Here is a 26,755-nt window from a genome sequence, read left to right on the forward strand (position 1 = left end):
GCACAGGAGGACCCTGATGAGGAGATAAGCCTTATTCCTACAGTTAATTTGGTACAAATATTAAAAGGCTCTTGTCCCTGTCAATTCTCTAACCCCTGGGTTACTGAGATTTCTGGCTTTGCTCCCCATTTCTTTCCTTTCCCAGAGATTGTGCACCTGGCCACTGGCCAGAGCACAGCTGTTCTGCTTTAATGAAATCTGCAAATTGGGGAGCACACAGGAAAGGCTCAGAGCAAATCCACTTTATTATCCGAGACAATAAGAATAAGGCAAGGGAAATAGAAGACATTAGGATCTAATATCATGTCTATTAATTGAAGGATTTCATAGCTCTTTAAATAAAATGAAAATTGTAAGGTTATAGACAGGCTGTAGAGATTTTTGTATAACAACGTAAGAGAAGTTTTTATTTTTTAATTTCTTCAAATATTGTGAGTTTTTCTAGTCCTCATACGAAAACTAAGTACATTATTAGTAACATTGGTTCTGAAAAAAAAAAATAATATCACTTACATGCCCACTGAAAACAACTCACTTAAGCTCTGTTTTGTTCATCATGTGCACACCCGTCTAAGGAACCTGGTCAGTCTGCATCATTGGTGCGGGAGTCCAGGAAGCTTATGAATGGAGTGAACACTGCTCTTTCACAGTCCTCTCAGCTGGATTAAACACATTTCCTTCAAATTTCTTGCCTAGACCAGACTTCTACATATGTCAGCACCATTATGTTGCATTTGTTAGTTTTACTTTCCCTTCAATAAAACCTCGTATATTTAATTTACAGGTGTCAAATATAACTACACTCTGTATGAAATCTCATTCCTTCCACTTATGTTATTTTAAGTTATTCTTATCATAAAAATTCTTGGAATTGGACTGCGAAGTTGAGACATTGTCTATTTGTAAATACATATTGTGAACTTTAGAGTCATCCCTTGAAAAGGACAATAGTTCCTCCCAACATTCACATTTCATTTTTGAGCTCTGTAAGGAAAAATGAAATACATTTGTTTGATCTCAATTTCTATAAATTAGAGTAATATTCTAGATTGCTTGCTAAATTCAGGGCAAATGAAAATAGCTAAACATGATCTATAGATCTTTTGACTTAAATGTAAAATGAAAGAAAAAAAAGAGTTAAAATGCATAAATTCTAAAGAGCTTACAAATTAAGTTGGAAGCAAAACAGAAATGAATATGCAATTGTGACCAAATTTAAAGAACTCCAAATGGAGATTTTTTTTCATGCATGTGTTCAAATTTCTCATTACTGATGCTTTTTTTCTTGGAATAAGTGAGACTTTTAAAATGAGCATGCTGGTGTGTGTAGTGCAACAGAAGACTATTCTACCACACTGCCCACCCACGCCTAGAATGTGCATCTTCTCTTAGACGCAGCTATCGGACCTCGTGGCACCCATCACTCTGTAAACCAGGTTTCCTCCACCTGCAATGAGGGGGTGACTACAGCCTGTCACACAGAGCAGCTGTGAAGAAGTATGTGCTTTGCTCTGCCTTTTCCCCAGCAGCTTCCCAGGAAATGATCCTTTGCTTTTCTTACTCTAGTTTCAAGTTAACGTCCAACAATGCTTACATTTCTTGTCATTGATCTCTGATGGTGTTTATTTATTTTAAGGAAATGTTTACTGTATTTGGGAAGGAGATGATTTTTACACAAAGAAGATGTTCCCAGTGATCTTGAGATCACGTTTATAGTTTCTTCCTTAATTATAGCACTGGCATGCTTAAATTGAGGTAAAATGAATGAAATTATGTTACTTTTCACATACATCCTAGAAACGGTACATATATATATATCATACATCCACATATAGATGGCATTGCGTATATATGTATATATGTATGTACATATACACACACACAACTACATACAAGATACCATTAAAGCCAAAATACACTCTTGCTGAGAAACACAGGCCAAAACAGAAATGGAAAACCTCTTGGCTTTGGTCTGTGACTGCCCAAGTGCATAAGGAATTTAGTGTCTCCATATAAATCTGGATTGCTGAATTCAAAGAAGGATCAAAAGTATTGGAGCTGACTAATGAGGTTCGGTTGAAGGAGGATAACAAGGCTCCAGGGAGACGGGAGACACTGCCAATGCACCACACACGGCTTGATACTTGAGAGCTTGTGTCAACCAGTTGCGGAACAATGAAACTGCCTGGTGATTTTAAGATGGAGAGTAAGACACACTGACACACACTACATGTAAGTCAGCCGCAGCTGCAGACAGAGCGTTTGCTTTCAACGCCATGGGCTGCTAAGAAGCGGGGCAGGGAAAAAACTCCAGCTTGAACTGCAGATCATTACATATAGAGTCATATCACATACAGGTACGAATGGATTAAAATGCCAATTTGAAAACAACATGAAGCTGCTATGCTTGGGCTATCATCAGTTATACAGGTATAGAGAATACATGAATTCAAAAATGTTCATTTTTTTTTCACACATGTGAAGGCATTGATAGCCATACAAAAAGCAAACAACAACAAAAAGGAAAGAAAGAAAAGCATCGCCTTTCAGTATGTTAGCAACAAAGGAGCATGACTTGTTCCGATTTCCGCATAGTCTTTAGTTAGCGGCATAGAAAATTCTAAGTCCTAGTTATCTCACTGTTCAGTAGATGCCCTAGTTATGCAGGAAGGTTTTTATTCTAATAAATCACATTTGCTTTTTAAATCCAAACTAATGACTCTATAAAACGTTAAATTTGTTAATAAACTTTAAAATTTTTCAAATCAGTAGATGTGTTCAAAACAGATAAATGACTCAATACATGGTCAGAGCAAGCACTCATAGCATTTTTAACTGTCTTAATATATATATATATTTTTTTTTCTGGAAAAAATAGAGGACAGTAAACAATCAGGTCATGTTATTTCTAGATGCAAAGCATAAATTCTCTATTCCTCCTCTATCACTGTAGCTTCTATTTCTTTAAATAGTCTCCTCACCTCCAATATCTACTTATTTTCTTTTATTCTTCCACAATGTTAAGCTGCCACAGTGTTCTACTTGGGCAGCGACCTCCCTCATTTCAACTCTCCAGTTGTTCTCCTTGAGAGCAGGTGTTTCGTAATTGGCTTCCATCCCTCCTCCGAACACTTTATTTCATCTCTTTCATGCAGTCAGCCTGAGCCATGGGAAAGACGGTTGCTGTTCCCTGCAGATGGAATGGTGACTCTCGTTCTAAAGTCACCATATCCAGGGTTACATTTGTCTGGACAGACCTCCCTCCATGACTAAAGTGCAGTGCCTTGTTCCATCACTGGCTTCTTTTAGGAGTTTTTCCTTTCTGCCCTAGTTCCTAGTTCTTCTGCAACAGAGTATCTATTCAGTGCTCACTCTCCCATAGCATTTACACTTTCATCAAGATACCTTCCACAGTGCACAAGCCTTGGTTATTTGCATGTCTATTATTGTACCACCTTATTAATAAAGATATATACTCTATATTAATATATATTAATATCTATACTATGTGTTAATTTTCCCTATTGCCGAAAATGAAGTAGAAGTGGGAACAAAATGTGGCAGAGCCATATTTAATGCGGTTATACATCCTCAAGACAACTAAGATAACTACACAAGCAGAAACGCTTTCAGGATCCCAGGTATAGGATGAAGGAGGCATTAGGCTTTTGTTTCAGTTATGAAAACTGAAATAAATCCCTGCGCTTTATGCATAAGAGTGATTCAGTAGACAGTAATGTCTAACATGTCTAGGCAGGCAAAATCAGTGAATGAAAGGGTAGAGAATAAATGAATGTTAACTTATACTTTTACCAATATTGTTCAAGGAGGTAATTTTCCATAAAGCATAGAACAATCTACCTCTTTTTTTTTCATCTTTTATTGTACCATGTAAATAACCTGAGTGGATACAAAAGTATGTAATTTTGTTTTATTTTTTTTTAACCCAGCAACTAGTGAGCACAGAATAGCAACTGAATTCAAGAGATTTAATCAGATTTTATTCTAATTCCTAATTTTATTGCACAACTATGGAGCAGATTAACCCATATAAATAAATGCAGGTGCCTTGAAGGGCCAGCTTTTAGGGAATGACTTTAAATCACTACATATGTCTAAGAAGCTTTCTGCAGATTATTTTCCAATCTGAGTTCTTCATTTCTCACTCGGCTGTTTTTCATCTACCAAATATATTGGTTCAACAAATATTTCCTGAACACTCATCTCATGTCTGGGACTGCTTTGAGCTCCTGAGTAGCAACAAATGAGGAAATATTTCTCCATCTGTGGGCTACAATATTTGTCAGAACAACTCACTTTGCAGTAGCACCAAAATCTCCCACAAGCAACAGACACCCTGGTGGGAGTGACAGTTCAGTGATACTTTGTTGAGAAGAACAGACTCTGGAAGAGTTTACAGACCCCTTCTGCTTTACAAAGCTCATGAATGCAACAGGCCTTCTCCCATTCAAATAGAGAGGCATTGCAACAAGGAAAAAAGTCATGGCTGCTATTTAAAGATGCAATGCAAATGAACTATCTGACTACTTAAAGACAATCTTTAATTTGAGATTAAAAAGACAAAGAACTAATCACATGCAATTTTACTGAAAAACCCATCAGAACCATTGATAAAGTGATATTGTGACTGAAATTTGGGTATTTTTTTTTTAATTTAACAGGACCAAAGTCCAACGAATTTGAAAAATAAAAACTATTAAATCCCATTTTTAAAGGTTTATTTACTTATTAGTACACAGTGTTCTGCCTGAACTCCAGAAAAGGGAACCACAACTCATTTTTCATGTTAGATAGTTATGAGCCACATGGTGGCTGGGAATTGAACTCAGGACCTCTAGAATACCCAGTGCTCTTAACCTTAGAGCCATCTCTCCTGCTCTAAATCCCTCTCAGTTTACTTTCTCTTGATCTGAACTTTGCCCTCCCAAAGTGCAATGATCTTTACCCTACTTCTGTGTGCCCAAATTGGCTTTACTGAGCCCAATGAAGCATTTGTTCTTCTGTGCCTGAGTTAATTTAATTCCTATGTCCTCCATTTCCAAGTATCTTACTGCAAATTGCATGACTTTGTCATTTTACACCTAAGTAATATTCGTTCACATATATTTATGTATACTTCGATTTAAGCAGTTCATCAAATATATAGCATAATGTATTTATATGTACAATAATTACCTGTTTCAAGATGACTGCAGAATAAGAGTTTGAAGGTTCCCCACCTATGAAAATGCTAACATTTGAGCAGATACAACTGCACGCTGCCTGGATTTTACTGTTATGTCTTAAACTCCAGTTTTGAATTAAAACACTATCACATATGAATAAGCACAGACATTACATCATTTAAAGTAAAACAAAGCCTTTTCTCCTGTAACATATTTTTATAATCTTTGGTCAGACTCTCAGTATTCAATTTCAAATAAATTGTGACCATTTGTTTTCAATTACTCTGAGTTTAAATAGAGAAAATGCATCATAAGTCAGTCATCTCAATCAAATTTCACTGTGTATCACAGAGCCAAGTGAAAACACACCATTAGCAAAAACAAAATAAATGCTTTGAGGAACAAATGGAGCTCACAAAGGACTTCACATAGACTATTTTGCAAGGTGGAAAGGTGGTAAGTATAGCTGTGCTTGCTAAACTTACTGAGTGCCCAGACAAAAATAACCATAAGACTTCACTGGATCTGAATTATTCAAAAGGGAAAAATGGAAAGAGATTGTGGAATGTAACAATGAGATTCAAAATACACTCTCCGAATAACCCAGAGATGCTGAATACAAAAAGAAATATTATTCTGAGAATTAGAGTTAGATGTCCCAAGGTAGAAAATAATCATATTTTCTCTTCAGACTTAATTCAGGAGTCAGTCTGGAATAAGACTGAAGTTGTACTACAAACCAACTAGTTATGAATTGAAAAAACAAAATGGAAATCTCAATCATGGTGTGACGTAACACCAACATGTACTCACGAGGCAGTGCTGGGAATGCTGAGGAGAAATAAATGATCTGTGGGACTGGACCCCAAAGTACAGGAGATGTGAGAAAAAGGCTGGAATGGGTACAGTGACAGTTCTAACGGCAACAATATTAAAATGGTGCACTTAGGTTCAATAATGAGAAGTTCAGTTTGAATGAAATAGGAGGCGACTGTCTGTGAGATATCCACTTAAAGCACTGTTCAGAAGGAAATTAGAATAATGAAAATGAAATTCGACCAGAGAATCACATGTGAGTGGAGAGTTAACTCACTATCTGTTGTGTCAGAGAGTTGATGCTCTCCTTTTGAAATGGGAAACTAGGACCCCACGTCAGTGAGCCTATAAATACTTGAGCAATCAAGAATTAAGCTGTAGCCCCACAGGAGAGTTACTAAAAGGAAGCCATGTGAATCTAACTCTCCTAAGGAACACTCCATATAGCAAAGAATCAGTGAGCGAGACAATGGATATTTATTGATTGCATTTAAGAAAAATAACAAACGTGGCTTTGAAATACTATTCTTTCATCTACAGTAAAATAAATATGCTGATTATGAATTCTAGCAAACCCAGGCCCATCAAATAGAGATAATACAAATAAGATACTGAAACCAATAAAATTCCATAATCTTTTAATATGTTTAAAAATGTTTGCCTTTTCCAAAAGAGCTATTGTCTTAAACCAACTATCAGGGATACAAATCTAGCAGGCCTTTCAAAGGGAGTATACTCTTGACTGATACCGCCTCTGCCTGTGAAGGGGCAGCCCCTCAGCCCTCTAAATTAAAAGAATATTTTCAGAGACTGACACTCAGTGACTACACTGGGTAGAAGGCCATAAAGTTCTGCCACAGGAGTATTGCATGGATTAGTAAGACATCTCGGAAGTCCAGCTCCTCGCCAGCAACACCACGTATGGTGGTCTTCTGAAATTCCTTGGCATCTCCAACTCTCAAAAACAGCTCTAATCTAGACACAAAGCTCTGATCACAAAAATATCACTCACTGTCATTCATGAGAAGGCAGCGATGATGGGATTTAATTAGAAATACATCTGATTTTCATTCCTAAGGAGAAAACTTCACCTGACTTTAAAATTTAATACCTGAGAGTATATTTCATTAAATAGAAAATTAAGTCCATGTTAAATAAGAAATCCAATTTAATTTTAAGCAAATAGTCATCCTCTGCAATAAACCTTGATGACATTAAAATTAATTTTACTATTCTCTCCAAATACATATGTGCCTTCCTGTTATTCTGATTCATGTTTTTAATAGAAACCTTACGTACTTGTCAGTTTACTTTTGTACTAAAGTGCCGGAAACCTGAATTATGCCTACTGTGTGTCAGTTTATTTTGCTTTTTCAAGTCAACAAAGTAAATCTTTTGTGTGACTTTGTCTTAATCAGTTGGAATTCTTCATATTCATGCTGCTTACATATTGCTCTTGCACTTTTCCTGCCTCTTCTGTTGGTTATTTCTAAAGGTAAAAACCTGTGGTTAATATCAAAAGCTTGAGATTTTCCTCATGCTTTAATATACTGTTTGTTTTTTTTTTTTAAATTAAATGCTCTTCAATATGGAAGCATACCCAATTTGACTGGTTTCTGCTTAAGTAGGTATGAACCAATTATGTTCACAGTTAAGTAGAGCATTACTAGAGAGTAATGCTGGCCTTCTTTAAAATGTCCAGACCTCACTGTGTCTTGTGTATGTGGACAGAAACACATACTCTCTAAATGTTTCAAAGTAGTTGAACTCACTTTTTCTTCATACTGTTGAAAACAGAAATTCTCCTGCAAGGCCAGTGACATCTTCCAACAATGGAAATTCATCATCTTAGTCATTTACTAGGAATTTTTTAGAATGATTTATTTATTTATTTATTTACTTACTTACTTACTTTAAGCCAAATCCCCTAATTAAAAAATTGCTGGCTAGAATTGATCTCTCATCAGAGTTAATGAAACTTCAGTTTGTATTATCAGTAATTTGAAACATTATGATGTGGTAATTAAAATGAATTCTACCCACAAACAAATGTACACAGTTTGATAGAGCTCCAAGCGGGTTCCCTAGTAAGGGAACAGGGACTGTCTCTGACATGAACTCTGTGGCTGGCTCTTTGATCTCCTCCCGAGGAGAGAGCAGCCTTACCAGGCCACAGAGGAACACAATGCAGCCAGTCCTGATGAGACCTAAGTAACACATCAGTCAGACTTTCACTTCCACTGGTTCCACAGTAGAAACTTACACAAATTCATTTTTAACTCCTGTCTTTTGTAGGAAGTCTCCAGATGAAGAATGTGTCCAGTAATATTATATTGATGATTTCACGTTTCTGTACATCAATTTGTATTTGGTATATAATGAGTTCTAGAGTCAAGTATAATATTGTTAAATATTTTTATTTCTTTTAAAACTATTTGTACACAAAATTATGATTTCAGTATCATTTACAAATTTTTAAAATTATAATTATAATCCTTGCTTAGAAAAATCACTAAAACATTGGCCAGAAAAACTCTAAAAGTTAAAGAATTGACGGCAAATAAAAAAGAGTGCCTCAAAAATATGCCTTAATTTACTTGATTATCATATTAAATTCTATCAAGCACATATGTACACATTATAAATACAGGTATTTTTTGTGTAAAACTCGTTTCAGGTTAAATTAAACAATTCACTCAAATCCAATATTTAAAAAAATTATGTATACCAAACTTACACTTCAATAATTTATATGGTTTTTAAATTTAATTTCTAAAAATTTCTTTGAGAATGTCATAATGAATACTGTCTTACATCATTTATACTCCTTCCTCCAATAGCATTTTTATATTGGTAGTTTTTTTTTTTTTTTAACTTATTCTGAACATGGGAAAAAAGGAAATTATTTAGAAGCTCTAACAAACTGTGTCCTTTTGTTTGTGGGTAGTGCTCATTTTAATTATAAAAAAAGTGAAAAAATAAAATAACATAAAACTTTCAAACAACTCAAAAAATACATTGTATTGTTATGTAGAAAAGCAGAAGTTTATATAATAGTTAACTTTGTTCCAGAGATAACTTGTACTTTTTAAATTTCCATTAAGTACTCATTCTCTATTTTAAGAAGTCATGAGAAATACTTCAGTTAAGATAACTTTGACAATACAAAGATTATGACAAAGGCATTTTAATTTGATGTGTGGTTCCTCCCATGCAAAAAATGTCTATGTGTAGGGACAGTTAAGGAGATTTCTTTTTCTCCAGCCTACTAATGCGAGCTGAATTCAAATGTCTTCATTTGGATTTGGCCTCTGCCCTAGTGATTACAGAGCACATGTTAGTTCTATTAAATTTTGTCACAAATTAAAGCACTGTAATTTAGTACGTGGGACTAGTCATTAACACCACATGCTGGGGGTCATAAATTATTCAGAGCTTTATAAAATGAGATAATAAATTAGATATATTACTTAAACAAGTAAGACTTATATAATTATATAATATTTTGATCTGCCTGTCGACTTAAAAATGAGTAAAATATAAACTTAAAACTGTTGGTGTTTAAATTCAATTAGCTATCATCTAACCTCCCAAGAAAGTGTGAATCTGAGCTTGTTTTCCCTATACTACCAGGTTCTTGGTTTTTATCATTTATTACAATTATTCAATTTGTATCCTGATTGTGGCCCCCCTTCCTCATGTCCTCCCTTTTCTCCCTCTGTGCCCCTCCCCTAGTCCACTTCTCTTTGACCCTAGCCTATCAGATCTCATCAGGACTGGCTGCATTGTCTTCCTCTGGAAAGAAAGGGAGGATAGAAAGACCTGGAGAGGACAGGAGCTCCAAAAGGAGAACAACAAAGCCAAAAATATAAAAATAAAATGAGCCCTGAGAGCCCTGCAGAGACTGATATCCCAGCCAAGGACAATGCATGGAGAGGACCTAAAACCCTGGTTCAGATGTAGCCCATAGACTCAGTCTCCAAGTGGGTTCCCTAGTAAGGGGAGCAAAGACTTGCTCTGGCATGAACTCACTCTCTGATCACCTCCCACGGGGGGGAGCAGCCATTAAAGAGAAAGGAAAAATATTGAACTTAAAGAAAGCGATGACATTTATTTTGTAGCTCTAGGGAAATCTTGACAGTGGTTTTAAGACTTAGAACGTTTGAAAATGAGGCTTTCATAAAAGAAGTCTGAATTTCTGTTTTATTTTGTTTATTTCTACTAAATTTTATTTTTGGCATGGTGTCTTGTAGTCAAGGTATACAATTAGACTTGGTATACAATTGTTCGCCTTGGCCTTAAAGTATTCTTACTTTCCATGAAATCACCTTACAAAGGCTGGAAATACAGATGTGAGACATCATGGCTGCCTCTAGATTTTTTTACACTTTAAGCATTTATTGATAAATTCTGGGAGGCAAAGAAATTTAGATTGAATTAATTAGTTATAAATTTATTAATAGCAGGACACAAAGATGATAAAGATGAGTGAATGTATATTGATGCTTCAAGACAGAAAAGCAGAATACACTTTGTTTGTGTGCTGATATATTTATATACATGCTTTATACATATTATGCCTTCAAAATCAGCTCATCTTTTTGACTCTCAATGAAATTTACTATAAAATTTTCACTTTTATATTGCCTTTTCTTATTTTTGTGAAAGTTAAACTTAATTACAGTCAATTAGTATTTATGTATGTATCTATCTATCTCTCTATCTAATCTACCTACCTATCATCTATCTATCTACCAGTTATCTATCTGTCAGTTATCATCTATCTACCTTTCTAACTATCATCTACTATTCCTTAGAATACATGAAAGTGAGACAGCTTACAAAAGTTGTGGTAGCAGTGGATTTTGTATATCAATAAATATCAAAACTGACTAAATAAAATTAAAATACATAAATGGTATCCTAATAAAATAATTACATAATACTCTTTTAAACCTTTTAAGTTTAGCATTCATTTTTGTCATCTGTATACTTGAAAGATGCTTAGACTTAGGTCTAACAGAGGAGGGAAAGGGATGGCTCTTTAGTGGGCTAAAAAAAAAATGGCACTGGAGATAATTTGGAATCAGCCTCTGGGAAACCCAACTTCTTTACATCCTTGAGTTTGATTCAGTCAACAGTCTATACAGACTGCTTCGTTGCAGGATTTTTTTCACACTAAAATCCTAGAGGACTTCTGCTAAATTTTCTAATGAAAATATCCTCGTACTACCTTAACAAGGATGCTATCTTTACTTTATGAATATGAAACTACTTTTATTAACTAGTAATCATGTTCATGGTCATATGTAGCAGAGTTCAGCTTGTTTGGCTTGCGGATATTTTAAGAGCAGACACAGTTCACGTAATTTGTAAAGTTAATTCATATACCCATTACTGTTTTAGATTTTTATGATATATTTCAAGTTGTTATTGCATACTCATTTTATTCTGTATAAAATTTGAAACACTAATTTTGAAAGCAAAAAAAAAAGAAAGAAAGATGCTTAGACTTCTCAAATAATTTTTTAGAAACCCTTATGTAGAGTTACATTTAAACTAATTTTTCAAATAGCCCTCTTTCAATCATAAATAATTGAATGATATACTAAAACTTTATATAATATGTAATCATTTCCTTCATAATTTAAGATTATAATTACATGATTTTTCTTTCCCTTTCTTCCCTTAGAGCCCTCCGCATACCCTTTCTTGCTCTCTGTTTTCACTGACTATTGTTACAAACACGCATATATGTACTATATATTTATATATATATGCATATATGACATAGATCTTAAGTACATGTATGCATATATATCTACGTAAACATTGATATATGGCATATATCTATCATATGTATTTTCCCAAGTGTGTACAGTAATTGTAGGGTTAAAACAGTAGACAATTAAAATAGATGTAAAATTGTTGGATAAATGTATTTACACACAGAGCCCTAGAGAAAACAATTCACATAAAAACTTACTTTTAATTTGAGGATAAAAGTATATTAAATAATGAGTAACAGTTAGCTGTGAAATTATCAGTGTTATCAATTTATTAAAAAAAATATTGTGCTGAAGGCTGAAAATTATGCAATGAGGTTTTTTTTGTTATTTACTTCCTCTTGTAGGTTGCTGTTTTATTTTATTTTTTCAGTTTTAAAAGGAACTGATGATTATAGAGACCAAAAAATTAATTAATATGGAGTGAAAATATTTTTCTCCAAGTCAATAAGAACCAGTGATTTACAAAAGGTAAAGAATAAATGGTGAATCAATTTTACATACAAGAAATCACATCCTTATTAAACAACCAACCCTTTAAAATCAAAATCCTTCTACCAACCATGTTACACTTCTGGATATGCTGGCCTAGCCATCGCTAATTTTATATATATTTAATATATATCTATTTAAAATATTTATTTAAAAATATATTTAATATATATATTTAATATATATATTTAATATATATTAATGATAACAGGGAAGTAGGAAAATAGCAACTGATTCTTATGACCAGGAAACATATTTAGACATTTCTTCAGTTGTGTTCCAGATACTAATCAAAACAAATATTTCCTGTATCTTATATAAAAATTCAATAAAATTAGAAAAGACTATGGCTTTGTGGAATATTTTCCACAACTTCAGGAATGTGCTTCAAAGACCCATGTATTTCACTCAGCAAGTTTACAGTTGTATATGACTGGGATTGGGTAAATGACAGTACTTCTAAAATCCATCCTGACCCTTTGCAAAGCTCATTCTTTCACGTTTTTGAAATATGGTCTTAAAAAAAGAAATAGAAATATGGTCTTTCATTTTAAGACAAAGCATTATTGAAATTCATAACTCACTTAAACATCTTTTTCTTTTTAGCAGAATTTTAGAAATATTTAATTTTTAATGTGATTATTGAGTTATTGATATTATAGAGTTATTGATAATTATTTCTTTAATCAGTTCCCAAATTAAAAATTTATTTATTTATTTATTACAATTTATTCACTTTGTATCTTGGCTGTAGCCCCCTTCCTTGTTTCCTCCCGGTCCCTTGTTGTGTGCTGACCACATACTACAAGGGCATTTGCTCAACTATGTTCATAGCAGCGATATTCATAGCAGCCAGAATCTGGAAACAATCTAGATGTCTCTCAATTGAAGAATGGATATAGATATTGTGGTACATTTACACAAATTCCATAATACTGAGCAATTAAAAACAAGGAAAACATGAAATTCGCAGGAAAATGATGGGAACTAGAAAAGATCATCCTGAGTGAGATAACCCAGAACAGAAAGACACATATGGTATATACTCACTTATAAGTGGATATTAGCCATATAATATAGGATAAATGTATTAAAATCTATATTCGTAAAGAAGCTAAACATTAAAAAGGACCTGAAGGAAGAGGCTGAAACCACTCTGAAGGGCAAACGGGATGGACATCAGAAGTAGGAGAAGACAAGGAACAGCACAGGAGCCTTCCATGGGGAACCTTTGAAAGACTCTACACATCACTCATAGCCAAACTTTGGGCAGAGTGCAGGAAACCTTAGGGAGAAGAAGGAGATAGAAAGACCTGGAGGGGAGAAGAAATCCACCAGGAGAGAAAGAGAGACAAAAAACCTGGGCCCAAGGGGGCCTACAGAGACCAATACTCCAACCAAGGACCATGCATAGAGAGGACCTACAACCCCTGCTCAGAGGAAGCCCACAGGCTGCACAGTTTCCAAGTGGGTTCCCTAGTAAGGGTAAGGGGATGTCTCCGACATGAACTCAGTGGCTGGCTCTTTTATCACCTCCCCCTGGGGGGGTGCAGCCTTCCCAGGACACAGAGGAAGATGATGCAGCCAACCCTGATGAGATCTGATAGGCTAGGGTCAGATAGAAGGGGAGGTGGTCCTCCTCTAGGGAAGGCGCATAGGGGGAGAAAAGGGAGAGTGGGCAGCAATATTTTAAATGCATTTTTATCTCTAGTGAGAACTCAGTTAAGATTTTATCCATGAAGTAAAATGCCAGATGATTTAAAAAAGTCCTCATCTCAGATTCCAGCCAGCTATTTTCTCTCCAATTGTCAATCCTTTTTTAATTTGCTGTGAACAGCACTGTCAATCTGTTGTGGGAGCTATTTTAATTTAAGATTTCATTATCTCTCTTCTCCAACCTTTGAATGGCCTGTCACTTGTTATACTCATCATCAAAGCTAGCTGATGATACATCGGATTCCAGCTTCCAATTTATTGAGACATTGCATTGCACACATATAATTTTTTCCTTTCTTCCCTCTGTGGTTCCTTTTTATAAAGGAAGAAACACAAAATTCTGTTTGCATTCTCTGCTAGAGAGTAAGAAAATTATAGCATTAGCCAGACATCTTACAAACCTTTGAATATTCATTTAAAATGTTATAAACTATTTTATAAATACTATTCTAAAAACTATTTTATAAACATTGAGATTTATAAACTCTAAACAAAATAAAATGGAGAAAATTTAGTAACCACATTGTGTAATATTTGAGTTCGAACATACAGTGGACACTGGATGTATTGGTTCACGGACGTACTTTTGAAAGGATGTGTGGCAGTCTGCTTCGGTGAAAATGTGCAATACCGGAAGTGTGGGCAGTTAACCTCAAATGGGGAAAAATGGTCTTAATACTCAAGTTAGTTACATATGTTGACACAGACTCTTGAATTCTCCTAAGCATTCTCAACTCGCTCAATTTTCTTTCCAGTGGTGATTATTGATCCCAGGACCTGGAGCAGCAGTGACACAGTATCACTGAGCTACACCTCAGCTGGACATGCTGAATGTGAGGCACACTCTCTTATGAACAACTCCCAATGAGCATGTCTTAAATATTGGCCGAACTTGAAAGAATATGAGATATAAAGCCGAAAAAGGAATACAAAAAGGAGCACAATAAAACATAACCTTAATCTTGTTCGGGTTTCGTCTGTTGTGGTTGTATCTGCTCACGCTGGCATAAAGCACACTGCACTGCCCTATTTTCATAATGTCCCCAAAGTATTTCTGAAGGGCAGGTCTCCAACCCTGTCACAGAAATGGATGCACCAGGCATTGGGTCAGAGAAGCTGAGTTTTGTTGTTGTTGTTTGGTTTTTGTTTCTTTTTCCTTTTCTGATAGAACTACAGAAAACAAGATCCCCAAGGTCCATAGACAAGCTAAGATCACTCTCTGTGAGAAAGAATTAGGCCAAATACCTACAAGATCCAAAACCACCCAGTCACCTCAGACACCCAGGCAGGTAACACCTCAGACATCCATCCTTCTGCAATCTCCGATCACACATGCTCCTACCTCTGATCCCTTTGCCACTGCACCCTTGCAGTAGTCTTATATAGGAGAAGTAGGTCTTTCAACGCCTCTGCGAATAGGGGAATACTACACGGTCGTAGACCTATTTCTGATTGGCTTTTGACATTGTTTCTATGACTGTATTTGTGCATTTTATTATTTTAAAGTCATAGAAAACTTAAACTTTCTATCCTTATCCATGGACAGTCATTAAAAAATTTTAAGAGGCTAACAAAATTAAGTTAGACTTTCATAACGAACCTCATTTAGCACTTGTATGAAATGATAACAATAGAAAATGAAATGAGATTTTCAAACATATCCTGCAGGGACTGAATAGAACAACCAAAATAACCTTGTGTTGTGTTTATTCTCTTAAGATTTTGAGACGATAGCAAGCGCTTCTGTCAAAGAAAATTGAATTTATTCCAGTTGGGATGCCATAATGAATATCCCAACCTGACGGTTTAACCGATAGAAATTTATGTTCTCGCAGTTCTGAGGACTAGTGGGTGCAAGGTTGCAAGGCCTGTCAATAGCATTTCATTTCAGGTGGGGGTGTGCTTTGATGACTGATGGCCTTCAACTCAAGATGACACACTTCTCTGTTTTTTGTATGTAAAGTTAAAGAGGAGAATGGGGGGAGAAAAGAAGGAAGAAGGAGGAAAGAAAGGGAAGATGTTAATTCCAGAGAATTCTCTCATTGCCTTTTTACAAAGGCACCAAACCATTCAGAGACTAGTCCAATCCTTATGACATCTTTTCATCTAATGACTTCATAATCATTATGAAGTCCTCTCCAAGAATAGACACACAGAGGGTTACAGATACATCATCTAAATTTTGGTGGAGAAACAACTTAGCCCAATGTGATTTGAAAAAAATCTTTAATAAAACTCATAATATGAATTGGTCTGTTATTGTGTAACCCAAAATAAATTACAAGACTGGCCTCTATGTGATTAGAATAATACTGTACCTTAGTCATTAGCATATCAGAAAATGAACACAAGGGTGCTATCTGTGAACTTGCATATATTACAAAAACATCAATAGAGAAAGATAATAAAAGCAAGTACCAGATTTATCTCAGAAGTAGAATTGCTTCTTTTGTGTCAGTTATTAAATATGGTCAAATTATCACAGCCTACAATCTATGTTTGAACCTCAGGCTTGTCCTCCATGTCCTACAATTTCACTGTTCTGTTACTAATGAGGAGCAATACTAATTATTTAGCTAATCTCTTTGTTACAATAGATGATCACTTTGCCACAGGATGAATTGTCCTTTCAAGAGTGCCCTTTCCTAGCACTTAATCAGATTTCTGGTTGTATGATTCAGAATCAAGCCTTTCTAATTTAAATTGCATTTTTAAAAGATGAAAGCAAAGCCACTATGCTAATATTAGCGCCGTGGAAACATCTTACTGACAGTTCCTTAACAACAGACATCTTTTAGTCACTTGTCATGAAACTATACCGTAGTGTGATCCACCAACTATGACTGGCACTTACTGTCAGGTAAACCCTCTGCTGAAATGAGATCATTCAACACGATCTATCAATGAATCCACTGTTCATATACTTTATTTAAGTTCATATTTATGATTAGCAATTTAGACAATTATTGCTTTGAACAACGCAGCACGGAGGAATTGGTGTGGATTTTTCTAACAGGGTAGTGAAAGCAATAGGAAATCTGATCTTAGGGGACACCTATCTGTAGAGCTTTCAAAGCAGCTAATGGAAATAATGTTGTTACACCTATAAGAAATTTAAGCAAAAATAAGTCACCAGATAGTGAAACCTAGACCAGCTATTTGAAAATTCAATTTAATTTCCAATTTGTTCAATGATTAAAACATATTTTGATTAAAACATATTTTCTAAGAATTATCTGTCACAAAACAAATTTGATATAGTTTAGAGAAACATACTAGTATTTTGAATTATTGAAAAAAGTGACCTTTAATATCCACTTTATTTTAGTATTTGGAGATTTACTTGTAAGAGAGAGCAAGGGGGCTGGAGAAATGGCTCAGAGGTTAAGTGCACTGACTGCTCTTTGAGAGGACCAAAGTTCAACTCCCAGCACCCACATGGCAACTCACAACTGTCTGTAACTCCTCACACAAGACATACACACAGTCAAAACACCAATGTACATAAAATAAAAAAGAAGAGAGAGCAAGCCCCTGTTTAACAGATTCCTTGTGTTTTACCAAGAGAAACCTCCACTACAAGCCAGAGTGTTAACCTCTCTAGGCAAATAACCTGAACATGAATTTGTATCTGAACTCTTACAAACCCTACTCTCTTGGCCTTACTGAAACTAATACTGATGTAAGAAAGGCTTATTTCATCTTTGAACTGGAATTCTGTATGATGTTTGGAATGACCGTGTTTTAGAGGTTTGAACTATAATTCCATTTTGAATTTCTCAGTATAAATATTCTGCAAATGATAAATCAGTTTTAAGGTTTAATTTTGTATATAGGCTATTTAAGAAAGCAGAAAACTTGGAGTAGACAAGTAATAAAAAATTAACAGAGAAATGCCTTGTTTTAGAACTCTTCATAAATAAATTTGTGTGCTTTGCTTAGATTCCAAAATTAATCTAACACTAAATACTTTCTGTAGTGTGCATTTATTTTTTTGTATTCTATAATTAATGATTGTTTTTATACAGAAAATAGAAAAATACATGGATATCAAACTTAGGCATAATGCCTTAGCAAACAAAACACTTCAGTTCCTCTGAGCTCTTAGTTTAATCCATTTGTAATTTTAGACACAGATGTTTCCACCAGTATCACCAATCCAGCTGTATCACAAGTCTTCTTGGATTGTTTAACATCCTCACACTGACTCTGTGTTCTAGCCAGGACAACTGACAACCTTGCCTTGGTCTTTTAAGTGAACTTCCCCTGTGGTTATCTTCCTGTTCATCTCCTTTCATGTAATTCAGAATTTAATTTTGTTTTGTTTTTGAAATTGAAACTGATATACACTGATGTGTTTTTTTTTATCTTTTTCGTGCATTACGATACAGTTTTACTCTAAGTTGATTTTCTCAGAAAATATTCCAGAAATTAATCAACATGAAGCATTTTCTTTGGTTAAATAAAATTTTCCAAAGTACAGTATATTTCAAACCTCCCATTGCACAAATCTTCGTGATTTTTATGATAAACTGTGTCTTTTTATATTTTATATTACTCTGTCAATTTGCAGATATTGCTGTGTCATTTTACTCTCTTTCACATTAAGACTTCTGTGTTCTACATGTTACATGATTTTCCTGTAAAACTCCATGGATGCTTCTATATTTTAAATACTAATGAATTTATTGCTAATATATGTCATAATTCATTATTTAGAACTTCTATATTTTCTCAAGAACATTAAATATCTTCATTTACCATTTTTCGTGCTAGAGACTCATACAGCCTGGTTTATCTGAGATATTCATTGCCAGTGAATGTCAGCATTTTAATTTTATAAAATGTATAATAGTATCCACTTGTTGAAATGACAAAGTGGGTTGCTCTTGACAAATGTAAACAAATTGTTATAGAATTAAGTAATTATCTATTTATCTATCTATAAAATTATCTGTCCATATGTCATCTATCTATCTATCTATCTATCCATCCATCATCTATCATCCACCTACCTCTCTATCATCTATTCTGAAATAGGAATGTACTAGATTTCCCAGGCTGCTCTTCAACTCAAAATCTCTTATGATCCATTTACCTATGACTCCCTAGTAGCTGGAGTACAAGTATTTGCCAATAATTTAGCTCAAAACTCAATGGTGTACATTTTTTGGGGGAAAATCAGTTGTTATAACTTACAGAATAACACGAAATAATTTCTACAGAACCGAGAAAGCATCTTTAGACTATGTAATTAGCACACTGCAACCCAAAATAAGTATCTATAGCTTTTAACTAAAGATAAACATGAATCAAGATATGTCATGTTAAAAGTGTTGGTAACTATTCATAGTTTAAAACTTCAAACATAATACAATTCCTGAAAATGTTCACGTCTCAACAAAGCTAAAATCTTTGCAATAAAATTATGTTCAATTTTCCCATTACTAAAATTGAAACAATAATTTTCTTACTTAACCTCCAGGGTACATGTGGGAAAGCTTTATATAATCTCAAGTTCTGTTTCTTATTTTCCATGACTAGACAGGCTCTCATCTTTATTGGTGAGATTCTTCACAGCGAGCATTGAAATCTTCCATAATAAGAAAAAAAGGACAAAATTCTTTTCAGAAATTAACTTCAAACTTAAAATATTAATTTACAAAGAAAAAAATGTATCTTCCATTTCTTCATCTTTCATAAAACCTGCAAGTTTAAGCATGTTCAAGGCTCAAGTCTAATCAGGCAATAGCATTTCCAGGAACCACTCTTCAATATCTCGTCATCTTGCCTAAAATGGTGATTTATAGCCTTGACATCAGAAGGAAGAAAACCTGGGATACTAGATCCTGAAGCATACTCTTAGCACAACAGCTTTCAGTTCTTGGTCTGTTGCAGAACAATCTTTTCTCTGCTTAGCAGACTCCTATTAAAATCCCAATTTCAGTGCCTTACCCTGAAGTTCATGGACCTTAGGCATGTAATATATTTTCTTCTTGTTTGATCAATTGTTAATTTGTTGTTCTTGTTGTTGTTAGACCTTGATTGGTCTGGAAGTCACTATATAACCCACAAGTTGACCTGTGACTCACAGGCATCCACCTGCCTAACTCTAAAATGCTGGGCTTATGCATGTGTTATTACCACACTTATTAATTTTTTTTTTAAAGAAAAAGCCTACCACAGAGGGCCTATGAAAGACTCTACCCAGCAGGGTATCAAAGCAGATGCTGAGACTCATAGCCAAACTTTGGGCAGAGTGCAGGGAATCTCATGAAAGAAGGGGGAGATGAAAGTCCTGGACGGGACAGGAGCTCCAGAAGTAGAGCAACAGAACCAAAAAAAAAAAAAAAAAAAAAAAATCTGGCCCCGGGGATCTTTTCTGAGACTGATACTCAAACCAAGGACCATTCATGGAAATAACCTAGAACCTCTGCACAGATGCAACCCATGGCAACTCAGTGTCCAAGTGGGTTCCCTAGTAAGGGAAACAGGGACAGTCTCTGACATGAACTGATTGGCCTGCTCTTTGATCACTTCCACCTGAGGAGGGAGCAGCCTTACCAAGCCACAGAGGAAGACAATGCAGCCAGTCTTCATTAGACTTGATAGGCTAGGGTCAGATGGAAGGAAAAGAGGACCACCCCTGTCAGTATATTGGGGGAGGGGCTTGAGAGGGGAAAGAGAGAAAGGGTGGGATTGAGAAGGGATTAGGGAGGGGACTACAGCTGGAATACAAAATGAATAAATTGTAATTAATAAAAAATAATTTTAAAAAGTTGTATGGAGCAGAAGGGTTGGCATAGTTGTTAAGAGCATTTGCAGCTCTTGCAGATAACCAGTGTTTAATTTCTGGTACCCAAGAGGTAGCCTACAACCGTTTGTAACTCTAGTTTCAGTGGCTCTGTGCCCTTTTCTGGCCTCCAAAGGTGTTAAAGAGGCACCATGGTACATACACATGAATGCAGGAAAAACATTCTCTACATTCTTTACAAACTGTTTATACAAGCCAATACCATACATTTTATTAAAATGAGTCGAAATTGATAGACAAGTCTAAGAAGATACTCCCTAATGCTGAGCCTGAAAAGACTTAAAAATTAGTAAAATTCTGTGATCAAAACAAATCTGGGCATTGGAGAAGTATTTCTGCGGTAAAACGTTTGCCTAGCATGAGCTTGATCCCTGTCGCTGCAAACATAGAGAAACAAATAAACAAAAGAGAAAACTAATTAGTTGAAAATATTCAGACATTGTTTTTATTTATGTTCTAAATGAGATCTGAAAATTAAGTGGCTTGGATGCAAAACAAAATGTGGCAACCAATGAATTTCCCAAACATAAAAAATTTAGATGATACTCTAATTAAAGCTACAATTCTGAAAATTTAAATGTATAATTATATTGAGTGAAAATAATAACATTTCAATTCAAGGGACTTTAAAAAGTAATTTCCTTTGGGAAATTTGAACATGAGATTGTTTCTGAGATGTAGCTACACAAACGCCTTTGAGCGAAGAGAGAGGCTGTTCCTTGTGTTAATCCTTCAATTAAAGTACACTTTGAACTTTCATATTCATAGGGAAACTATAACAGTCCTCTAAACCTGGCTTATTTTGAGGAGCTGACTGACAACAACTGGGAATTATAGAATTTTCCAAATCTTGTTGACATTTTTAATTTGACTCCTGCCAATTGCTCACCCAGTGAAAATGCTGGATGTGAATTTTAAAGGAACATAGGACACAGGAGGTTAGTGTCACATTGATGAGAGATCAGCAAATGAGGATGCAATATTTAAAAACTGAGGCAAAATAAATGACCCAAAGTTTGAACTTTTCTTCTTTCCAAAGTAAGCCGCATCCCAAATACTACCCTATAATGTTTAAAATCATAAGCATTGAAGTTATTGATTTTCAAAAGAATAATATTTTTCTTGCTATGGAGCAAAAATTCTTGTACATCTTAAAAACAGTATGTGATATAAAAAATTAATATTCTGATAAAATGCACACTTTCTAAATTGATCAGGTTTCACAGTTGTTCTACATTAAATATATATATATATATATTAAGACTTTAGGCATGGATACTATTTCACTGAAAACTAGCAAGAACATTAAGAATAAGAAAATGAGGGATTGGGAAGATAGCTTTGCCTGTAAGGTCTAAGCTCAGGGACCTCAGTTTTGATCTTAATTACTCATAAAAAGGACAGGTAAGCAAGTAAGTCTGAAACTCCAGCACTTGTTGGCATAAGTAAGAGGGTAGATACTGGTGGACTTCTGCAGCCCATTGGAAAGCCAGCCTAGCTGAATTGATAAGCTCCAGGTCAGAGAGAGACCTTGTTTTAAATAATAAATAGGAGAGTGATGGAGGGATACAGGCAACAGCAGTCTCTGGCCTTAATACTCACACGGGCAAACAGAAGCACACAAGAATAAGAAAACGAGGGACTGAGAGAATGACTCATTCATCAGTGCTCACCTCTAAAGAGTGAGAACCAGAGGTGTTTTCTATGTTTGTTTGTTTTGTTTTTTGTTTGTTTTTTTTTCCAGAACTCACATAAAAATATTGAGCATAGTGATGAGAGAATACAATTTCAGTGCTGGGTAGGTGGATACAAAGGATCCTTGACAGACACTCATGGGCCATTCTAGCCTGTTTGTGAGCTGCAGGCCACAAGGTCTCTTTGATATAAGAGACCTTATATCAAAGGAACTACATAGTCCTCCTAAGGAAATTACCCAAGTATGTTCTCTGGCCTCAACACATATATACACATGAATAAAAGCACCAGTAAGAAAATGAGGTCTTCCAGAAGACCACAGGTTTTTAACAAGGTAACAATATTCAAGGTAGCATTCAGTTTCTTCAACCAGTCAAACTAGTTGTAACAGTGTCATAAGATTCTCAGACAACTGATGGAAAACAAAACAAAACAGAAAGAACAAAATATCAAAACATTTTGACTCACAATTTTATATCCTGTCAAGTTAATTTTTCATTGAAAATGCAAAGACAGACACAAAATTGTTACTTTGTTGCCATTCAACACCATCAGCTAAAGGTAGGAAAATTGAAACTGTATGAGGTGGAAAAGTTTTAAACATTGAGGAACATTACCATTTTGTTAAAATCTTATTTATTTATTTCTTGCTCATGTGTAGGAGTGTTTCCCTACAGGTATGTCTATGTATTATGTGCATGCCTGGTGCCTATGGAGGTCAGAAGAGGGTATCAAGATACCTTGGAAAAAATTGAAATACAGAGGATTGTGAGCTTCCACTGGGTGCTGGAAACCCAACTAGGTCCTCTACAAGTACAGCAGGTGCTCTTAGCTACTAAGCCATCTCTTCAACCCCAAAGATCTTGTAAAAGTTTTAGCAACAATCAAATTTGTGATTAAACAATAACAACATGTCCTAAGTAAAAAGTCTTTGGGATGAACAGGGTGAATTAGATAAGAAAGAAGTTATTTTAAATACTGTGTAGTAATAAAGTTTATACACATGTTCTTTTCTCACTAAAAGCAAGAAAAATAATATGATTTAAATTCTAAACAAACTGATACCTTGAAAATAGACTGTCTTTAAAACATTGAAAGAAAAAATGGGCCTGAGGTTGTAACTCATTGGCATATGCATCTGTGACATCTGAGTTCCATCTCTATCTCAACAAGAAACAGAAAAAAATGAAGGGAAGTGAATAAATAATATACATTATTAAAGATGAAATTTATGTTACACAAAGAAGCATGTGTGCCTCTCACATTTCCTTTAATAAAATGGCCTCAGAACAAATCTACCAATTAAAGGTAATTTACAAATATTTTTTTACATATTTTTTCATCTCAATAAATGTAAGATGAATTAATAATAGCAAATGATGACATGAGGTTACTTTGAGTTTGGTATTATTTTGAGAAATTAAAATATCTTGTTTCTTTATCCTTAAGTGGCTTTTTAAGTCTGTATCTTAACTCCATTTTACATATATGGAAATGTTTGCTGAGCAAGTTGAAAGATTTAGTTGAGAAAATGATACTGCTAAGGTTTAGATCTGAACTCAGTCTGCTACTGAATTTAAACCACTTCAGGCATACTTTCGATACTTGATACATTCTACAGCTTCTCCAATTTTTGGAACTATAAGAAAGGTATTTTTAAAATGAACAGTGGATCTTTCTTCTTGTTTTGAATTTATGTTAGAAATCAGGGCATGAGAAGTAGAAAAGGATTCTGGAAATGGGCTAGAAAATGAATAACATGGAAAGCCAAGGCGATGACTGAGTCAAGACCCAATTGCTAGGGTCTTAGACTTAGACTATCAGGGTTTCCTTAGGAAAACCCCTACTTAGAATCCTCAGACCTACCCTTATTAACTTATGGGATGCCCAGAATACAATATAAACTTACAGGCTGTACTATTTTAATTTTTAAAGAAGAAATCTACATACTTTGTAAAATATTTATGCTAATTAAGATAACAGAATTATTTACTTAGGTCAGAAGGCTTCCTACTGCCAATACGGAGTTCTGAAAGTTATCTGATCACAACCTGCACACCAAATCACATTTGTCACTTTATATAAACAAAAGTCTGCTAACGACATTTTTAATGTCAATATTTTGCTTTTTGTTTGTTTGTTTGCTCTATTTCTGTTTCTAAACCTCAACCCAGGGCAAGCCTTATATACTATTCAAGCAATGGCATGGTGAAAGCCTTCCCACAGACCCTTACATCAGCTGTAACTGAGGCAGTTTCACACTTTCTCCTATTTTGTTTCTCTACATAAGGCATGTTAAGGCATGCTCAGCCTCCCAATAGTTTTTATATTCTTTTACTTACAGCCCTCATAGATGTCCGTAGGAATATGGACCGCTGCATGCTGATAGGATATCTGTCGTCCAAAATTCGCATCTTCAATAAAAACAGGTTTAATCCGTTGGCTGCCTGGTTCACTCTCATTTCTTTCAGGCTATATAAGAAAAGAAAGATAAGAAACAACTTTATAAAATATGCTAACAGACATTTTCACATTCACTTTCTTGTTTGCTCAGTATATATTCAAAATATAGAGCTACATTTTAAATACAGGGCCATGATTCCATTGCTCATGCAAATTCTATCCTGGTAATAGCAGTCACATTAAATGCTCATATTACCCAATTAAAACTAAGTCGTCTCATGATTTCCTCAGTTGGAATCATTTCGGAATCATCTGGAGGTTTCTCTCAAAACAAACGTGAAGATGCAAATTTAAGGCAAGAGAATATATAACTGAAAAACCATATTTAAATCATTCAAATGAAATAAATTCAAGATTTACATTACTAAGTTTTTCTAGGCAGTTTACAATAATTTGACATACAGTAGCACACATGAGAAGGATAAGGCAGAACTGAAAGATCGTTGTCTTATGTTATTTTTTTTTTTACTTTTGCAACTTTTCTACGTTCATTAGTTTTGTTTTAAAAAGAAAGCATACTGAAGGAGAAGAGAACCGTTACAGTTCTGAATACAATTAAATTCCAACTTGGTTTTCTCAAATAAGCAGCAAGACCCCATCAATAACGATACAAGCCGATGCGCTAAGAATTAAAGTCAGAGGTTAATTTCCTGTCCTTTGTTCCTTTGTCCTCTCTAACTGTGCCTGCCATACAGTGTCATGTTATTATCCCCGGAGCAGGAAACCATCCTTTGTGCTTTAATGCTTTTGTAATGTTTTTGCCCTGCGTATCAAACATTTTTTTTCAATTGAAATATAATTTTAGAAGCTTTTCTCTAGTTATTTTTTAAGACTAAGTTCAGACTTATATTTTCAATTCTTTTATTTTGGAAAATTATTTCACTTATTCTATAGGCAAATTCTTTGAAACAAAATGGAAATAAAAATTACTTTTAGGTACAGTACACAGAAAAGTCTAAACATTTTGTCAGCACATGGCAGTGATATACCTAATGAGCAACAGAGAAAATTAGAATGAATAACCAAAAAACAAAACAAAACAAAATACCAGAGCAGTTGACACAATGTTGTAAGAACAAAAACTCAATAGGTCTGCAAAGAGAAGAGGGTTTATTCATTGTTTATATGCTATTTTTACTTCGTTATTATTCATTATTTTATTGTTTTAAAAATTGTATTCCACCGAATAACATGTCAGTATCTTCAAATTCTGAGACAAAAGCATATTGTTATATGGAACAGTAGAAAGAACATTTACATGCCAAATTTAGCAACATAGATCTCCACAGTGATTTGAACTCCTGCACAGTCCTTCACTCTGTGGTAAAATGAGGCAGGAAACCATGATTTCATTGTTCTTACATGATGAACCAGTACTACCATAGACGGTATCACTACATATGCACACAAATGCATCTCTTTAAGGATTTTACCTTAAATTTGGTTTACAGGTAAAAACCAATTTTACCTGTCAAATTGGTTTTGGTAAACTGTTTGAAAACAAAAGACCAATTTTTCATTCTGGGAAAGCCACAGATATATGGGTTTATTTATTAACAAACAGAACTTGTGCATTAACAAGAGTCGTACTTAAAGTGAAAATACTTGTGTGTGAGAATCACTGATCACACAGAGAAGATTAGAGAATAGAGTGAGGGGGATGACCAGTGAGAAAACCACAAAGCAAAAATACTGCTTTTACCTAACACATCTGCCTTGACGGGGAAAAAATGTAAACAATACAGCAGTTTCTTTTTCTTAGATTGTAATATGAAACTTAACACATT

The 26,755-nt window shown here is 34.7% G+C and overlaps 1 protein-coding gene across 3 annotated transcripts in view; it reads right to left on the reverse strand.

The window, feature by feature from the left end:
* Positions 1-26,755, reverse strand: part of Cacna2d1 (calcium voltage-gated channel auxiliary subunit alpha2delta 1) — a 448,878-nt gene that overhangs the window by 130,787 nt on the left and 291,336 nt on the right. For all 3 annotated transcript variants that reach the window (XM_060374048.1, XM_060374047.1, XM_060374049.1), the window contains exon 6: positions 24,848-24,977. In XM_060374048.1, the coding sequence (XP_060230031.1) occupies positions 24,848-24,977 (130 nt within the window). The remainder of the gene's footprint in view (positions 1-24,847; positions 24,978-26,755) is intronic.

This window comes from Meriones unguiculatus, chromosome 21 (assembly GCF_030254825.1).
Source record: "Meriones unguiculatus strain TT.TT164.6M chromosome 21, Bangor_MerUng_6.1, whole genome shotgun sequence".
Classification (NCBI taxonomy): Eukaryota; Metazoa; Chordata; class Mammalia; order Rodentia; family Muridae; genus Meriones; species Meriones unguiculatus.